We start from the raw sequence: 20,533 nt of genomic DNA on the forward strand, positions 1-20,533 counted from the left end.
TCGCGCCGTCGGCCTCCCTGGTGTGCAGCTCCCTGCACGACGCGAGCACCCCCTCGTCTGCCCTCGCCGCCTCTCCACAGCTCCGTCCCCTCCGTTCCGACTCCAACGCACACGACGACGACCAACTCCTTCTTGCTTCTTCTTCCCAACTCCACCGCCCGCGAAGTCTTAACTCTTGTCCTTGACTGACGAACACGGTCGCTTATATAAGCCCCGTGGCTTCGCTCTCTCATCTTTGACCCCCTCCCTTCGACCTTTCACCTCGCTCCCCATTGGCCCGAGAAAAAGTGGGCGTGAATGCTTTTTGATCCATAAATTTGCATATATCGATCGCCCTCCAACGCCCTGGAGGCGGGGCCAAATCGCCCCTCGCTCACCGATTGGACGGAACGAAAGTGGGCGTGTGTCGTTTTTGATCCGTTTTTGAAGTGGAAAATCCGTGGTTTTGTACACGCTGTTCGGCGCGCGCCCTGCACGAGTCCAACACCGGTACCCACAAGCGGCGCAAGAACGGTGGTGATGCGACGGTTGCGAGGTGTGACGGGAAGCGGCGCCGCGGTGGGTGGTTGATGTTGTGGTTGGTGGTGGTAACAATGGCGGTTGGTCCAAAATAAAGATAGTAAAAGAAAAACGGCTATCCTGGAGTCGCAGCACGCATAAATGACATGTATTCCCACTAGACAACGGGTTTGGGCCTAACTACACATATACTTACCGAGATATCTCACCTAAGGGACCTGAATGGTGGTTTGCGAATTTGGTAACCACAACACTACCCCCTCCCCTTTTTACAGACTCGTCCCGAGTCGTCAAATTCTCGTGTGCCATCATGTGTAGTTTTCCCCTAGTACATTTTACCTACGGATCCCTGAGTGCGACATTCATGGTATTCGTGTCCCCAAAATAAATAACCTGAGGGCTGCGTAACTACCTAAACAAACTCACTCACACGGACGACTTAAATAAAATTGCCGGCGCTAGGACAGACATGCCGGGGCGCACTCATATTTACAGTACATCTTAACCTTAACTTACAAATTTTACACTAAACCATGGCCCAGGATCACTGAACTCTGCAAAAGAAAAGCAGTTAGCAGGGAGCCAGGCTGCTCGCATGCAGTCTCTGGCTCAAAACAATGCAGGTGACAGGGAACGTGGCTGGCTGCTCACACGCAGTCCAAGGCCTTCCCTTTTGAACTGAACGCAGTGAACCACAACGGTGCATGGGCTGCACAAACGCAGTCTCCGTGCCAGCTCAAGTGGCACACGCAATGAGCACAACGAATGGATGGATGAACACAAACACGGTGCACGGGCCGCCACTGCAGGCCCGTGTTGTAGCTGCCAACAGGGCAGTTCTCGCAGCATGCAAACTGTTGCCTTGATCCTGGTGCACATGGCAATGAACAGGGGGGGGGGGGGGCAAAGCAAAAATTGAACGGGGCTGGTGAACATGGGCAGTGGGCATGGCATGGCAAAGGTGATCAGGCAAACACAGCCCGCAGAAGAAGGCCGCTGCAGACAAATACAGCCGGCAGATGAACTGGCCGGCACAGGCCTTGAAGAAAAACAGCCAGCCGGCAGATGAAGTGGGCCGGCACAGGCCTTGCAGCACAGCAGCTGCAGACGATCCAGCCGGCACAGGCCTCGCAGCAAAACAACAGCTGCCGATGAAGTTGGCCAGCCTTTGCCGTTCCGTGGAGGTTGGTGGAGGGAGTGCGGTGGTGCTGGCCACTTGGAAGGCGGGCTCGGACCTACCTACCTGTCTCCCTCCCAACCTATCGCCTTTGCCTGTCACTGTACATACCCACTCCCTTAATTTGTCAAACCCCAATTTAGCCCCAACTTATTTTTTTGTTGTTTTTATTTTTACTCCCCCACTATAAATCGTCCCCTAACCTCCTTTATCGTCTTTGTTCGGCTAACCTATCCTGTCACCTAGCCTACTCCCAACCCCTACGTTCCCTTCCCGGAGGGGAATAAGGGAGAGCTAACGTCCTGTGTTGAGGCCCAACAAAGCCTCAGAATGGCCTCCCCAGAGTTCGGCGATCTTAACACCAAGTGGGTCCAGCGGCCCACAACGAGAGCGAGGGGATGGATGGTGCGGAGGGGTACATCTCCTAATCTACCCTAACCATTTAACTGTTAAACTACCCCGGGGCTTTCAACAAGCGCCTCTCGCTTAAACTATTGGTTCTAACAACCCAGATTCCCGTCGCCTGTGTTGGTGTCCTCACAATTTCGGGCCTCGCCCCCCAATTTTCTCTCCGTGCCCTCACACGGTCTCCTGGCTGGGACACGTGGCTCCCTTTGGCAGGCACGACCCTCTGCCGATTCTCCCGCTATGGCACCCCCGGGCACTACACTGCCTCCGAGCCTACCAGCTCCCTAACACCGGGGAGTGCCCCCCATGGCACCTCCCCTGAAACGCACACGTGGCAGGCTGGCTTCCCGGGCCCCTTTCCGAGGGTCACCCATGCCCACAACACTGCCCACGCGGCTAATGGCGCCCCGGGCCCCCGCACCAAGCAGGCGCACCCGTGTCCACTACTCTATCCCGGGCCTATGGCCTACCACGGCCGACTAGCCTGGTGCCCGGGGTACCCACTCAGCGATACTCACCTTTCGCAGCCACGCTCCCAAGCCCGTCAACAGGGCTCCTGCACCCCTCCAAACGGGTTTCGAGCCTACATTCACACCAACAGCAAAACGACCTCCATTTTTCAATTTGACTAACCCAGCAAACTCACTTTACTCTGACCCCGGGGTCCCTTGGGCGGGAGTCACTCCTCCCCCCAATCACTCATCGCACCATGCATTCCCCATTCGCTCCACTCACACAGACCCGCTGGCCTCACTCACTCACCATGTACTCACCTCACAACTCTCCAACTCTTCAACACACTCACCGCTGAACTCTGCCATTCTTCTAACTGCATCCCCTAACTAACTCGTGCTCCCACGTCGTCCCTTATACTAGTAGCACGTTCCTTTTAACACTACGTAGCTAAACTACGTCCCCTCTACACATTCACAAGTCTGTCACTGTCTCCGAACTCAAAAATTCATTTTATTTCCCAACCTAAATCTGGCTACAATCCCTCTAACTAATCCATTCCACGGACTCCATGAGGACTTACCCCTGCCCCATGAAGTCGGTCTAGCTAAGCTAACCCTTCCCCCTAACTAGTTTCCATCCTGTGCCCAGGGTCAAGGGGGTCTTCCACCCCTTGCCCAGGAATCCTGTACACCCGAAAGTGAGGCTTGCTGTTTTTTTTTTTTTTTTTTTTTTTTTTTTTACATGCGCAGCACCTGCGCGGCAACTCAGAGCTCGCGCACTTTGCACCTGCCCGTGACGTCATGCAGCTGCACGTGTACCTCGTCCCTCCTTGGACGGTACCATCCGGCCGGGATACCCCTCCTGCAGGATTCCAACCACACGTGCAGCCATGACGTCACCGTGCGCATAAAAAAAAAAACACAAGCCCCACGTCTCGAGGGGTTCCCCACGCGAACACATGTGCTTTGCCCGTTGGAGCTTAACACACACGATCGCGTGGAGAACCCGTCCGGTCCAAATCCATTTACCTGCCTAAACTTTGTCCGTCCGCGGGATCGGCAAATCCACCGCGTGCGTTTCCGGACCGGGACTTCACTCTCGCAAGCGAGCACGTGGCGGTCTCGTGCGTTGCACAGCACGGACCGCGTGCTCACTGCTTGTTGAACCCAGCACGGTCCCCGAAACAACTACAGCCGCTACCCGGCTTTCTTTCTTCTGTCGCCTTCGTCGTCGCCATTCAACCCACGCACACCTGCGTGTTACGACGCACACAGTCCACTCCATCACATTCACACCGGGAGACGCGGCTGCGTGCTCCCGCATGCCCACCGACATCTCCCTCACATACCGCTCTCTCACACACACGGTCTCCCTTGCACTCGGCCGTTCACTCACGCATGCTACCTCCCTCGCACACGGTGCCTCACCCACACACGCGGGGGCACTCACACACGGTGCCTCACCCACACACGCGGGGGCACTCAACCGCGGTTCCTCATCCACACTGGCCGTTTCACTCACACACACGGCGACACTCACACACGGTGCCTCATCCACACATGGCGTGCTGGGAAGCACGTACTCCGGCACCATCGCCACCACACCACTCACACACGGGGTCGCTTCCACACACGGGGACGCACTCACACCTTGCACCACACACACAGGGACAACTACACTGGGGATTTGTGTCCCCACAAGGGTCTCCGGGGCCTCTACACCCCCCAAGCTCTCCAAGCACCCGTTCACAGCACCCGTCCCCTCAACCTCGCAAAGCACGACCGAACTCACCTGGTCGTGACTCGCCTCAAGGGGGCATACTCCCTCCCCTCGTTCCTGGAGGAGGCCATCCCGCTGCTCGCACCGGGCCTTCACCCAGTCCACCAGCTCACCCCCATTATCCTCCACTACCTCCGTGTGTGTGTGTGCGTCACTTACACCGTCTTCATCGTGTTGTCTCTCCTCTATTTTTTCTGTCTCCCGTGTCTCTATACATTTATAAGTTTCTGTCGTCGTCACCTCGTGTCTCGTCTCACACGTTTTGGTCTCCCCATTTAATTTTTCACTTTTGGTCACCGTCGATTCCTCTGTCACGACCCTCGCCCAACACGCCCCCCGAATTATTTTTTTACCCGCCTCCACCGCGGGCCTGTCAGCCGTTGCACCCCCTTCCAGCTCGTTTGCTTCCACACGTGGAGTCGCCATTCCTATCTCCCTGGTCACGGCCTTCATGCCCGCCTGCAGGCATCGGCCCATGTTCTGCGTCTCACCCCGTAGCTTTTTCATTTCTTCCTTCATGTTTGTTTCCATTCCGTTCATTTGTTGTGTATTCGCATCCATCTTTTCGTTCATTTGTTGTGTATTCGCATCCATTTTTGCTGTCATTGCCGCCAGCATGGGGCATAGCTGGGCCATGTCGGGTGCGCTTGGGTGAGCCGTTTCGGCAGGGATCGGGGAAGGGTTTTGGTGGAGGGGGGGAGGGGAGGTGTCATACATCGCGGCCGCACCTATTTCGGGCTCTGGGTTCAGTTGGGCGAGTCCGTGTTCCTGCACAATCAACATTTCCTGCACGGGGATTCCATCCTGAGCCATGGATTCTACATTACTACACATATACATTTCTAATACCCCCGGCTCCCGCTCGCCTTGAGACGCCATCTTGCTTCTCTTAAAGGGTTAATTTCGCTCGCTTGTAATTTGGAGGGAATCGGGGGTCACTTCTCTCACCCCTGGACCGATTCCCGTGAATTTCGCTGGAGACAGGAGAGCCTGTTGTCCCGCTCTCCAATACCAGTGCCGCGAGGAGGGCGATGAGTTTGTATCGCACGACCTGACACCAGTGTTACGGGTTCGCGCCCGCCGGCGTGCTGACGGCCACGTAACTCGAATCGCGGCACGTCGCCCACCGGACGGACAATCCAGTCGTGACCCTCTCGGACTAACGCCGGGAACCAGTCACGGGTGGACCTTTCGGTCTCATCGCGATCGAGCCAATCAGCCCCCGCGTGGGATAGGGTTGCTCGCCAAATTCGACCTACCTAAGTACCCACACGGAGGGTAGACCGGGCGGTCGCACCTCGCCGCAGGTCGACTTCGGACACGGGCCACTTAAGCGACCCGTTCCGTACTATCGGGATAACCGAGCGGTGTTATTCGTCGACCTCGACGGTTCGATTAATTATCGGGCGTATTCAGCCCACTACCAACCCTTTACGTGAAGCAAGATGAGGATTCAATGAAAGAAACGACGAAGCGAAGCGGGAAACAGTTCAACACAAAGCACATTTATTCGCGATGAACGGAAAGCACACATATTCAATTCCACCAAAAGCACATAGAAAAGAAGAGAAACACAATGCAATTTTTACACAAAAAGCAAATGCGACAATGCAGATCTAATACCGATTACGCGAGCACACGGCAACACTTATACAATTTTACTTCACAGACGGCGCCGACAACACATACCCAAAACCAAGGAAAAGAACACCCTCAAAGATGAGGCGGGCCTGAGGCCGAGACCGGGTCGGGCCTACCCGTCTGGTGATGAGACGCGGAGCGGCGATGGTGCCTCAACTCCGCGGGCCTCGCGGGCAGTGTCTGGTAGGGGTGGGAAAGGGGCCCCCTGGGTCGCACTATCTCAGCGCGGGGGAAACAGGAGGGGGTTGCTGATGCTCGGGGTATAGAGGATTTCCACTCTGCCTCGAGTCCCGCGACGAGCGTCTCCACCTCGGCCAGGTCGCGCCGTCGGCCTCCCTGGTGTGCAGCTCCCTGCACGACGCGAGCACCCCCTCGTCTGCCCTCGCCGCCTCTCCACAGCTCCGTCCCCTCCGTTCCGACTCCAACGCACACGACGACGACCAACTCCTTCTTGCTTCTTCTTCCCAACTCCACCGCCCGCGAAGTCTTAACTCTTGTCCTTGACTGACGAACACGGTCGCTTATTTTTTTTTCTTTTTTTCATTCATTCATTCACTTTGACCACCTATCTCTTGCATCCTTTCTGTGTCTCTGTCTGTCTCTGTCTGTCTGTCTCTCTCTTTCCTATTTACTTTGTTTTTCCACCTTACCTCTTTTTTTTTCTTTTCTTTATTCTTCAATCTTTCTTTCCTCTCCTGCCCTTCTTTTTATCTATTCTATCATTTATATATTTGTGTCACCTTTTAAAAGTTTGCTGTTGCTTATTTTCTTCTGACACTTCTGGTTTGTGTACCTATTAATTGTTTGCACTTTTTTTCCCAATCCCCTTGATTTTAACCCCTTGAATGCTGATCTCCCTGTCTGGTGATGGTCGTATGGCAGCTTAGCTGCCGGGGTAGCTATCATTTCTTGAGGCACGACTGTGTCGTTGATGCAGTGCCCCTCGACCAGTACACACACTGGAACCGGTACTCATTTCGCCGACCTCGGAAGGATGACAGGCTGAGTCAACCCCCTGGTGTATTAATCCAGCGGCTGACGGGGCTTGAACTCAGGACCCTAGGATCCAAAGCTGCCACCCGAACCACTGAGCCAACACCAGGCATCTCCCTGCCTATTGGATTTGCTATATATGTTTGATATCCCTTATTGTCGGGTTTTGTGTGCGTGTGTGTGTGTGTGTGTGTGTGTGTGTGTGTGTGTGTGTGTGTGTGTGTGTGTGTGTGTGTGTGTGTGTGTGTGTGTGTGTGTGTGTGTGTGTGTGTGTGTGTGTCTGCAACGCGAGGCTCCACAGCACAAACCAGCGAACCGATTTCGATGAAACTTTGCCGACGTGTGCAGTATTTGTTGGGAATGTGCGCGTTTGAATTTCATTGCCGAGCAACCACCTGTTGCTGTGCAGCGGCCGAAAAACCGCGTACAGTATTTTCAATACTTGTCCTTCAGTTTTGAATGTAGAGAATTGAGACTTTGGAATTAAACACTTAGATATTTAGAAAATTTTACTTGAGCCGATTTTTGATTGAGGTTTTATTTTTCAAATGGTAGTCCTTCAAAAACCAGGTGTCTATTCACCGTCATTTTTTATGAGGGGCTTAGGAAAGTGGGCGGTGTTTAGGGAAAGTGGACGTGGTTGATGAAAAGTGGGAGTGGCTTATGAAAAATATTGTGTGGCTCAGGAGGTGTGGTCAAACAAGAGCATTGAGAGAAGTTTATCAGGTTGTGTGTGTGTGTGTGTGTGTGTGTGTGTGTGTGTGTGTGTGTGTGTGTGTGTGTGTGTGTGTGTGTGTGTGTGTGTGTGTGTGTGTGTGTGTGTGTGTGTGTCTGCAATGCGAGGCTCCACAGCACAAACCAGCAAACCGATAATTTATTTATTTACTGAAAACGATTCCCCACCCACACACCACCTCCAATTATTTATTTATTTACCAAAAACGATTCCACGATCCACACACCACCTTTAATTATTTATTTACCGAAAATGATTCCACCACCCACACCACCTCAATTATTTCTTTATTTACCATTTCGGATTCTCCTCCCGACACACCACCTCCAATTATTTATTTATTTACCGTAAACAATTCCCCACCCACACACCGCCTCCAATTATTTATTTATTTACCGTAAACGATTCCACGACCCACACACCACCTTATTTATTTACCGTAAACCAGGGGTCGGGAAGGTGTGGCCCGTGAACCAGGTGTGGCTCTTTTGATGATTGCATCTGGCTCGCAGATAAAATTGGAGTTTGAAATTTTGAAAGCCCAATATTTCTCGCGGAAGCTTTACCTATAGTTTGAATGGTGTCGTGCTTCATTCACGTGCAGGGCTGAACTTGGCAGAGGGAGAGAAGAAAAAACGCCTCCGAATTGGCTGAAGCGGTTTTTGTTTCGTCCAGTCATGCGACCGAGGCGACTCGTGATTTCGGTTCCTCCAATGACGTGCCGCCACCGAGACGCATAGCGGAATTCATCTCGACCAATCACGCGCCACCGCTGAGGCGACAGCATCCCAGAGTCGGCCAGCCGCGCGTACCTCTCGAGTATATAAGCCCGTGCGCAGGCCAGCCAGACTCACTATTTGCCAAGCCTCAGTTGGGTCAACATCTCCCTCTCTCTCATTTGCTCAAAGCTAACCCTTCGATGAAGAAGATTGCGAAAAGAAAAAAAAGATGAGGAGTATCGTACATTTCAGGACGAATGGGCCGAAGAATTCGCCTTTGTGGAGAGAGCAGGTTCTGTGGTGTGTCTAATTTGCAATGACAAAATTGCATCAATGAAACGGTTGAATATAAAGCAGCACTTCGACACGCGCCATGCTACCTTTGCATCAAAATACCCTGCGGGAGACAGCAGAAAGAAAGCGTGCCAAGAGCTACTGAGCAGGGTGCAAGCCAGCCAGCAGCAACTCCGCGTATGGACCCGGCAAGGTGACTATAATTCCGCTACCTTTGCTGGATCTTTAGCAATAATGAGGAACGGAAAACCATTCACAGATGGCGAGTGTGATAAAACGTTCATGCTGGATGTAGCCAATTAACTTTTTGATGATCTTCCGAACAAAGACAAGATAATCAAACGGATACAAGACATGCCTCTGTCGGCAAGAACTTTTCATGATCGTACAATCATGATGGCAAACCAAGTGGAGGAAACGCAAGTGAAGGACATAAATACAGCGCCGTTCTTTTCCCTGGCTTTGGATGAGTCAACAGACGTAAGCCATTTGTCGCAGTTCAGTGTGATTGCAAGATATGCTGCTGGTGATGCACTGCGCGAAGAAAGTCTTGCTGTTCTGCCAATAAAAGGGTCCACAAGAGGTGAGTATTTATTCAAGTCTTTCATGGAGTTCGCTCAAGAAAAAATCTACCTGTGGATAAACTTATCTCAGTGTGTACTGATGGTACTCCGTGTATGGTGGGGAAAAACAAAGGATTTGTGGTGCTTCTCTGTGAACATGAAAATAGCAGAGATGCCAACTTTTGGAAATCAGAATTAGGGAGGATTTTCAACCGACACCAAATAATGTGCGCTAAGCGCACATCTCGAGCGCGGAGCGCTCGACCCTTGCGGCGGGGTCCAGGGCCCGCCTTAGGGCCCTGGAAGCTCTGGGGTTCTAGACGCTCTCTAGTGCCCTCTGAGCCCTATTTTGGAGCATTTAACATGTTAAGAATTCCCACTTTTTGAACAAAAAAAGGGGAAAATTGTGCACTTTTTAATGTTACATGTATGTTAATATTAGTAAGTTAGGGGACAATCAAAGATTAACAAAAAGCACAAAAGAAGCAATATTTTTCTTACCTTACTGGCTGGTACTACTGCTGCTTGCTTTTTCCATGGCAGCTTTGCTGAGTGACAGCTGTGTGGCTCTTTTAGCTCTTCTGATTATGTCTTTGCTGTATTCTCTCTGGTAGCAAGGGGTGCTATGAGCTAGTTTTTCAATTAAGAGAGCTTCCAGGGTTTTGACACTCAAATTGGGACGAAATTCAGCATGATTCTTCCGTACAAGACTGAGTGCCCGCTCACATGATGCGTTCGAATGAGGAATGACCAAGATTCCCTTCATCACTTTTCTCAAATTAGGATACTTCTTGGCACCAGTGCAGGGATCTGTGAGCTGTGAAATCCGATGCCACTGCTCATCCACTCACTGTCTCAGTAGCAATTGTAGCTATGGAGGCGTCTGCCTGGTAGTGAGCGAATTCACTCTCAAGACTGTCTATGTCACTATCACCGCCACTGAACAGACAGGGGAATTTCTTGATGAAAAACTCCACACAGTCAAACCCCACTTCTTGGTGTAGCTTAACATCCAGCACCTGAGCATGCTTGGCTAATTCATCATCTAGCGGCCAGGTTTTGAAGATATAATTGCAGGCTTTCACATAATATGAGCGAACTGCACTGAAGAAACCTTGGATGTCTGACTCACTCAGAGTGAAGTTGGATTTCTTGAGACTCCTTTGTTCCCTTATATACAGTTTGGCATCGTTCCCAATCATGAGGTCCTCATCATTCTTCTGATGATTTCTGTCAGAGAAGGGTACATTTACCAGAGCAACCGATGACACCGATGGTTTCAAAACCGTACGAAGATATCTTTCAGAAGACCATTCAATTCTCCGTGCAGGAGATGAATACAGGGTCTGCCTCTTTGGAGCAGAAGATTCCCCTTCTCAAAAAGCTTGTTAGCATATCGAAGGAAGAAACAATAGAGTTTTGTTTGTGGAGACAAGAACATCCTGTTGACACGTTTTTCTCTAGATTCCTGCACAGTGTTTGAGGAAGATGCGCTTTTAGTTGTAGAACTCGTAGTACACTTAGCCGCAGGGCGATCACACTTGCGTTTACTGCCAGCAGAAGAGGTCAGACTCGTAGTACCAGATCCAATTTTACGTTTGAGGAGAGAGCTTGAGGTAGGTGCAGCCAAGGAAGAAGACCTCTGATTCGAAGGTTTTGCTGAGCTTCTATCAAGTGATTTGGCAAAAGCAGAACTTAACTTGGGTCCTTCTTTGCCTGTAGATGGGACTATCACAGTCTTTCTCGACTCTGAAGGGATCTGCTTTGTAGATGAACGTGATGAAGGGCCGGTGATGCTACTGTCTTCTTCGCAGCAGATACTGCAGTGGTAGTGGTGAATGCTGCTCCACTAGTGCTTGATCCTGCAGTGCCAGTACTGGCAGTAGATACAGTGCCGTCCTTCTTGCTCGTTGTTAGAGTCTTGGCTACAGTTGGTTGCATTTTTCTTCGTACTTCTTCTTTGAAGAAGAGGCGAAGTGGCTCCCACTGTTCAATCAGCCTGTCTAGGCACTGACCAAGGGACAGCCACCTTGTTGCGACATGCTTCAGAATCTTGTGTGTCGGGGCATCACAGAGTTCTTGCAGTGCTTTCACTCCTTTGACGCGTTTACTACTTTTGTCCAAGTAGTAGTAAATATCGATGAGAAAGTCATCTAATTCAATGGGTAAGGCCTGAGCCGCCTTCTTGGCCGTATTGTGCACATCATATGGCAAGGGCATCCCATGATGTAGCACTCTGGATTTTGTTTGTGGATATAAGCAGCTTACTCTTTGTGCTTGCCCACCATGACAGAGGCATTATCAGCACAAAAGGAAACACAATTTCCCACGGAATTTTCCTGTCACTGAACTCATGATCAAGCAGTTTGAAAATGTTTTCTCCAGTGGAATCTTGTTTGCACGCAGGCAAACTTAGCAAACCTTGCTTCACAATCCCAGCACTGTTGTCATAGTACGAAATCAGGACAGGATATAGCTGGGCCTCACCACTGTCATTGCTACCGTCTGTAGCTAGGCTAAATGGAGCTAGTCTAGCAATATCGGCAATAGATGAAGCAGTAACATTTGACAACTCACCAATTACACTGGTCAACAACAAATTTGTTGTCTGCATTTTTAAGCTGATTTAGGACGAATCTGATGCGCTGAATCCAAAACTCACATTAGTTTTGTTCAATCAGGTCAAGTTTTTGAGATATGGCCACATGTCGTTTTTTACATTTTTGTTCACATGTATGCATGTGTGGAGCATTTTAGAAGAAGTTGGTGGGGTAAATGTCATGTCAAATAATTGTTTTAATTGGAAATAATTATTTTAATGACAAGAAGTATTCAGGTACGATAGTTCTCGGTGATTATGTCGAAAAGGGATCAGTTTAAAGTCATAAAACCTCAAAATCTTCCAAAAATTGGTGAGGCAAAGCATAAAGTTCGTGGATCAAAACTAAAGTTAATGGGGCAGATTTTGTAATAATGTGATACAAAAAAGTTGTATTTCTTGAAATAACGAACTCTGAAGAATGTACAATACCTACATGCGCCAATTTATGACATGCGCTTCTGCTCAAGCTTGGAGTGCCACAGTACGAACCCAAAGATTGGAGACTGTTCATTGACAGCAGCAAGCGATCACTGAAATGTGTTCTGCTACACAACGGCAACCAGTTTGCCTCTGTACCCATCGCTCACTCGACTACACTGAAGGAGAAGTATGAAGCGTGAAGCACGTGCTGGAGAAAATTGGTTATGATCAGCATAAGTGGTTTATTTGTGTTGACCTGAAGATGGTGAACTTTTGTTGGGACAACAGTCTGGCTTCACCAAGTACCCATGTTTTCTGTGCATGTGGGATAGTAGGGACCGTGCTCAGCATTACACGAAGAAGGACTGGCCTGTGCGGGAGGAATTGGTGCCATGCAAAGAAAGGAACGTCATCAACGACCCTCTGGTGGACAGAGACAGAATAGTCTTCCCACCGCTGCACATCAAGCTCGGCTTAATCAAGCAGTTCACCAAGGCTCTGGACAAAGATGGTGACTGCTTCACTTACTTGTGCCAGGCTTTTCCAGGATTGACCATGGAGAAGTTGAAAGTTGGCATCTTTGATGGTTCTCAGATCCGTCAGCTCATCAGAGATCCAGAGTTCAAAAACTCAATGAACGAAGTGGAACTGGAAGCGTGGAAGACATTTGTTTTGGTAGTGAAGAACTTTCTTGGCAACAATAAGGCCAGAAACTACGCAGAACTTGTCAACAACATGCTGACTGCTTTCAGAAACCTGGGCTGCAACATGAGCATCAAGATGCACTACCTATTTTCACATATGAACCGGTTTCTTGAGAACCTGGGTTCAATGAGTGACGAGCAGGGGGAGAGATTCCATCAGGACATGAAGGAGATGGAGACCAGGTATCAGGGTCGCTGGGACGCAGTCATGATGGCTGACTACTGTTGGAATCTGAAGAGAGACCTCCCTGCCGCTGAACATTCCAGGAGTTCGAAGAAACGGAAGTTCAAGCCCTGAAGTTTGAACAGTGGTGACGCAACATGCAATTTACTTGTACTTACCTTTATCAATGCCCACCATTCAGATGACAGTAATCGATGTTTCTATCATGTAATCAATAAATGTTGTTGGCAAAACATTTTTTTCTTCTTAAATACATGTTTAGGATGATATGTGTTGACAAAAATCAGCTGATAATGCCACAAAAATGTAATTGATTTTGTCACAAGATCTGATTTTTTCAAATCAACTTAGCACAAAAACCTGACCTGATGGAGAGAAACGGATGCCATTTCCTGATTCAGCAGTGCCAGAATACCCTAATTCACTTGTAGAAATCTAGACAACATTCAGAAAGTAAAAAATTGTTGACCAGTGTTCTTTTTTTCTTCTTTGTTCTTGTTCTTTTTTTTTATTATTTTTTATTTTTTCTTGCTTTTTGTTCTTGTTTTTTTTTTTTTTTTTTTTTTTTTTTTTTTTTTTTTTTTGTTCTTGCACATCTTGCACATCTTGCAAGTTTTTGTTCTTGCACATCCATACTTTGAAGCAACTTTTGAAATAGAGGTCCAGCATGATCTGAGACTGATATGGGCAAGTTATGTTCCACAATAAATCCACTAAAGAGAAGTTCCGCTCGGGTAACATCCTCTTCCTCGCTTGTCCCTTGTTTGGTGAAATAATTCAGAAGTGTACCGGTACTCGTGCTCGAAGATCTCTCCTTTGCAATGTCTGTGTGCCGTTTGCTTCCAACGTGCTTCCGAATATCATCGCGACCTCCGTGCTCAACTGAAATATCAACGCTGCATACTGTACAATACGCATGATGAATTCCTCTTTCAGACTTTCGAATACACGGGTATTGGAGACTGTATTCGGTCTTGTACTTCTGAGACCATTTCTTGGTCTTCGTAAGCTTCTTTTCTGCCATTTCGTAATCAACATCGAGGGCTTGAAGCATCGGTAACATCGATGTTCCACAGCTGCAGCGCGACTCGTAGAACTCTAGCGGCTGTTAAACACCGCACGGTGGTCGCGACCGCCGGGCTGGTACGGGGCCCAGCTGCATGCAGTGAGCGTATCGCATGCATATACACTGTGCATACATACCGCATGCACTGTATTGCACACATACCGCATGCACGAAATCTCAGTGCATGATCGCATAAGCGAGATCCAGACCCAATGTTTCGCTGCTCCTCATTTGAATTTGCAATTTTTTACGTACAATTTGGTAGCAGCGAACGTTATGGAGTTACCACATGCTATACGTAGCAGACGATGCTTTTCATTCAATTCTCATACTAGTACATTCTGATTAGTGAACAGTGCAAAAATATCAAAATTTCGGGAGGATAAGGATAGTGATCGTAAGGGCAGGAGTTTGGGTGAATTTTCGGAAGCCTCCCGATGAAATCGGGAGGGTTGGCATTGCTGAAATAGACCCATCCTAAGTTTCCATTGCATTCTGCACCAGGAGGCACTTTGTGCTCAGATGTGTGATGGGCAGCTTGGCGAAGTGATGTCGCTGGTCATTCGTGTGATCAACTTTATTGTTGCCCTAGCCTTAAATGGTCGCCAGTTTAAAACACTGCTGGATGAAGTTGGAAATAACTATCACGGTCTGCTTTTGCACAGCAATGTGCGTTGGTTGTCAAGAGGGAAGGTGCTTAGCCATTTTGCGGCTTGCCTGAACGAAATCCGGACTTTCCTTGAAATGAAAGGGATTGAGCATCCTGAGCTAGCCGAAACTGAGTGGCTCCTCAAGTTTTACTATCTCGTGGATATGACTGAACATCTGAACCAGCTCAACGTGAAAATGAAAGACATTGGAAATACAGTGTTATCCCTTCAACAAGCCGTGTTTGCTTTTGAAAACAAGCTGGAGCTCTTTATCATGGATCTTGAAACAGGTCGTTTACTACATTTTGAAAAACTGAGACAATTTAAAGATGCATGCACAGCAAGTGAGCCCACTCAAAACTTTGATCTCCACCAGTTAGCTGGCTTCACATCCAGTCTCCTACAGTCATTCAAAGCACGCTTTAGAGAATTTCGTGAGCACACTCGTCTTTTTAAGTTCATCACCCATCCAAACGAGTGTTCACTGAACACAGCCGACCTGAGTTACATTCCTGGTGTCTCCGTCAGAGATTTTGAAGCAGAAGTGGCTGACCTGAAGGCCTCAGACATGTGGGTGAATAAGTTCAAGTCACTGAATGAAGATTTGGAAAGAATCGCACGACAGAAAGCGGAGTTGGCGAGCAAGCACATGTGGACAGAAATGAAAAAACTTCAACCCGAAGACCAGCTGATTATCAAAACTTGGAACGCGCTTCCTGTCACATACCACACACTGCAGCGTGTGAGTATTGCTGTATTGACCTTATTTGGATCTACGTATGCATGTGAGCAGTCATTCTCACATCTTAAAAACATCAAGTCCAACCTACGATCACGTCTAACGGATGAAAGCCTCAACGCTTGCATGAAGCTTAACCTCACCAAGTACCAACCAGACTACAAAGCCATCAGCCAATCCATGCAGCACCAGAAGTCCGATTAATGGTGAGTATTATAACAACATTATTTAAAACAATAAATTCAGAGGCTTATTATACTCACATTTAGTTGAATTCAGTCTTAAAATATATTATATGGCTCTCACTGAAATAGATTTCCAAATATTTTGCTTTCATGGCTCTCTGAGTCAAAAACGTTCCCAACCCCTGCCGTAAACGATTCCACGACCCACACCACCTCCAATTATTTATTTATTTACCGTAAACTATTCCATGACCCACACACCACCTCCAATTATTTATTTATTTACCATTTCTGATTCTCCTCCCGACACACCACCTCCAATTATTTATTTATTTTCCGTAAACGATTCCCCACCCACATACCACCTCCAATTATTAATTTATTTACCGTAAACGATTCCCCACCCACACACCACCTCCACTTATTTATTTATTTATTTACCGAAAACGATTCCACGACCCACACACCACCTCCAATTATTTATTTATTTACTGTAAACGATTCCCCACCCACACACCACCTCCAATTGTTTATTTATTTGCCGTAAACGATTTCCCACCCACACACCACCTCCAATTATTTATTTACCGTAAACGATTCCCCACACACACACACACACACACACACACACACACCACCTCCAATTATTTATTTATTTACCGTAAACGATTCCACGACCCACACACCACCTCCAATTATTTATTTATTTACCGAAAACGATTCCACGACCCACACACCGCCTCCAATTATTTACCGTAAACGATTCCAGGACCCACACACCACCTTATTAATTTATTTACCGTAAACGATTCCACGACCCACACACCGCCTCCAATTATTTATTTATTTACCGTAAACGATTCCACGACCCACACATTACCTCCAATTATTTATTTATTTATTTACCGAAAATGATTCCACGACCCACACATCACCTCCAATTATTTATTTGTTTACCGTTTCGGATTCTCCTCCCGACACACCACCTCCAATTATTTATGTATTTACCGTAAACGATTCCCCACCCACACACCGCCTCCAATTATTTATTTATTTACCGTAAACGATTCCACGACCCACACACCGCCTCCAATTATTTATTTATTTACCGTAAACGATTCCCCACCCACACACCACCTCCACTTATTTATTTATTTACCGAAAACGATTCCACGACCCACACACCACCTGCAATTATTTATTTATTTACTGTAAACGATTCCCCACCCACACACCACCTCCAATTGTTTATTTATTTGCCGTAAACGATTTCCCACCCACACACCACCTCCAATTATTTATTTACCGTAAACGATTCCACACACACACACACACACACACACACACACACACACACACACACACACACACACACACACACACACACACACACACACACACACACACACACACACACACACCACCTCCAATTATTTATTTATTTACCGTAAACGATTCCACGACCCACACACCACCTCCAATTATTTATTTATTTACCGAAAACGATTCCACGACCCACACACCGCCTCCAATTATTTATTTATTTACCGTAAACGATTCCAGGACCCACACACCACCTTATTAATTTATTTACCGTAAACGATTCCACGACCCACACACCGCCTCCAATTATTTATTTATTTACCGTAAACGATTCCACGACCCACACATTACCTCCAATTATTTATTTATTTACCGAAAATGATTCCACGACCCACACATCACCTCCAATTATTTATTTGTTTACCGTTTCGGATTCTCCTCCCGACACACCACCTCCAATTATTTATGTATTTACCGTAAACGATTCCCCACCCACACACCGCCTCCAATTATTTATTTATTTACCGTAAACGATTCCATGACCCACACACAACCTCCAATTATTTATTTATTTACCGAAAACGATTCCACGACCCACACACCGCCTCCAATTATTTATTTATTTACCGTAAACGATTCCAGGACCCACACACCACCTTATTAATTTATTTACCGTAAACAATTCCACGACCCACACACCGCCTCCAATTATTTATTTATTTACCGTAAACGATTCCAGGACCCACACACCACCTTATTAATTTATTTATCGTAAACGATTCCATGACCCACACACAACCTCCAATTATTTATTTATTTACCGTAAACGATTCCACGACCCACAAACCACCTCCAATTATTTATTTACCATTTCGGATTCTCCTCCCGACACACCACCTCCAATTATTTATTTATTTACCGTAAACGATTCCCCACCCACACACCACCTCCAATTTATTTATTTACCGTAAACTATTCCCCACCCACATACCACCTCCAATTATTTATTTATTTACCATAAACGATTCCCCACCCACACTCCACCTCCAATTAATTTATTTACCGTAAGCAATTCCATGACCCACACACAACCTCCAATTATTTATTTATTTACCGTAAACGATTCCACGACCCACAAACCACCTCCAATTATTTATTTACCATTTCGGATTCTCCTCCCGACACACCACCTCCAATTATTTATTTATTTACCGTAAACGATTCCCCACCCACACCACCTCCAATTATTTATTTATTTACCGTAAACTATTCCCCACCCACATACCACCTCCAATTATTTATTTATTTACCATAAACGATTCCCCACCCACACTCCACCTCCAATTATTTATTTATTTACCGTAAGCAATTCCATGACCCACACACCACCTCCAATTATTTATTTACCGAAAACTATTCCCTACCCACACACCGCCTCCAATTATTTATTTATTTACTGTAAACGATTCCCCACCCACACACCACCTCCAATTATTTATTTATTTACCGAAAACGATTCCACGACCCACAAACCACATTATTTATTTATTTACCGTAAACGATTCCACGATCCACACACCACCTTTAATTATTTACTTTTATTACCGTAAAACAATTCCTCGACCCACACTCCGCCTCCAATTACTTATTTATTTACCGTAAAAGATTCCACGATCCACACACCACCTTCAATTATTTATTTATTTACCGTAAACGATTCCCCACCCACACACCACCTCCAATTATTTCTTTATTTACTGTAAACGATTCCCCACCCACACACCACCTCCAATTATTTATTGATTTACCGAAAACGATTCCACGATCCACACACCGCCTCAAATTATTTATTTATTTACCGTAAACGATTCCACAACCCACACCACCTTATTTATTTATTTACCGTAAACGATTCCACGATCCACACACCACCTTATTTATTTATTTATTTACCGTAAACGATTCCACGATCCACACACCACCTTCAATTATTTCTTTCTTTTCCGTAAACGATTCCACGAGCCACACACCACCTTCAATTATTTATTTACCGAAAACGATTCCACGACCCACACACCATCTCGAATTATTTATTATTTAAAGTGAGAGTGGCATAGGAAAGTGGGCATGGCTTATGAAAACTATTGTGTGGCTCAGGGGGTGTGGTCAAACAAGAGCATTGAGAGAAGTTTATCGGGTTTTTCGTGTGTATGTGTGTCTGTCTGTCTGTCTGTCTGTCTGTCTGCAACGCGAGGCTCCACAGCACAAACCAGCAAACCAATTATTTTTCAAATGGTAGTCCTTCAAAAATAGGGTGTCTATTTACCGTCATTTTTTATGAGGAGTGCCAGTTGGCAAAATACGCAATAGGAAAAATCTTGCCAGGCAGAGGAACAATTGTATGTGAACCAACACGTCTTGGCAATGAATCTTCATCGGTGAATCGGTCAGAATGAAAAGCATCGTATCCAGCGCTTTGATCCTAGCGAATCCCTCGTCGTCTACCGGCTTGTATCAGTCTTTCTCACCTCTATGTGCCAACTGATCCCTAACCCCACTGATGTGCACACACCTCTGATCATCACTCCCACCCTTTATCAACCCTTACCTCTATCCAGTCTCCCTCTTTAGCTCCGATGAAGAGTTAATGCCCCAATTGTCAGTTTATCATTTCTCACAGCATTTCACATCCATCAATCAACATACTGTTGATTTTATTCATTATTTGAGGAATTATTGTTTATTGTATTTTCTGATGACTCTCATGAAACTGTAGTTACTACTTCCTCGTCCCACTCCGTGTTTGTTGCTCGAAACCATGACTGCTTGTATGAAATGCACAATTCTTGCAATAATCTACAATGGAGAACTTTTAACATTTATCACTGATTCCTGTTGGAACACAAAATATGAAATTTTGAATGGTTACTTTATTTATTTATTTTTTGTTTGACAAAAAGAAAAATGTGAAAGTAGAACATTCTCCCATCATACTTTGTAGTTAATTATTTTTATTGTCATTATTAACATTTAACCCACAGAAAAGTTTGTTCCTGAAAGATTGTTGTCCCCCCCCCACCCCACCTCAACCCCTTTCTCTCCACATTCCCTCAGTACACAGACAACATGCTGTACAACCAATTGAACTTCCACAAATCAATCTTCGATTGGAACCGTATTGCCGCAGAGAAGCCCCAGCAAAGAAAAAGTAAGTTCCTAACTCGAGAGGAATAAAGGGTAGGTCTTTAAATGATCAACTTGCCGCCCTGGCAGGGCTGCCGTTTTGAGTCCCCACCCTTGACAGATTAATTTATGATGGGTTGTGACCTCCAAAGTCACGACAATATCATGCTGCCAGAATACCCAAGCGCTTTA

General features: G+C 46.9%; 1 protein-coding gene across 1 annotated transcript in view; it reads left to right on the forward strand.

Moving 5' to 3' along the window:
- The window catches only part of POLA1 (DNA polymerase alpha 1, catalytic subunit), a 230,357-nt gene that overhangs the window by 203,137 nt on the left and 6,687 nt on the right, over positions 1 to 20,533 (forward strand). The window contains exon 36 of the mRNA XM_085884021.1: positions 20,273 to 20,366. Coding sequence (XP_085740147.1) covers positions 20,273 to 20,366 — 94 coding nt within the window. The remainder of the gene's footprint in view (positions 1 to 20,272; positions 20,367 to 20,533) is intronic.

The sequence above is a fragment of the Eptatretus burgeri genome, chromosome 6 (genome assembly GCF_056783735.1).
Source record: "Eptatretus burgeri isolate ZD-2024b chromosome 6, Ebu_testis_v1, whole genome shotgun sequence".
NCBI lineage: Eukaryota > Metazoa > Chordata > Myxini > Myxiniformes > Myxinidae > Eptatretus > Eptatretus burgeri.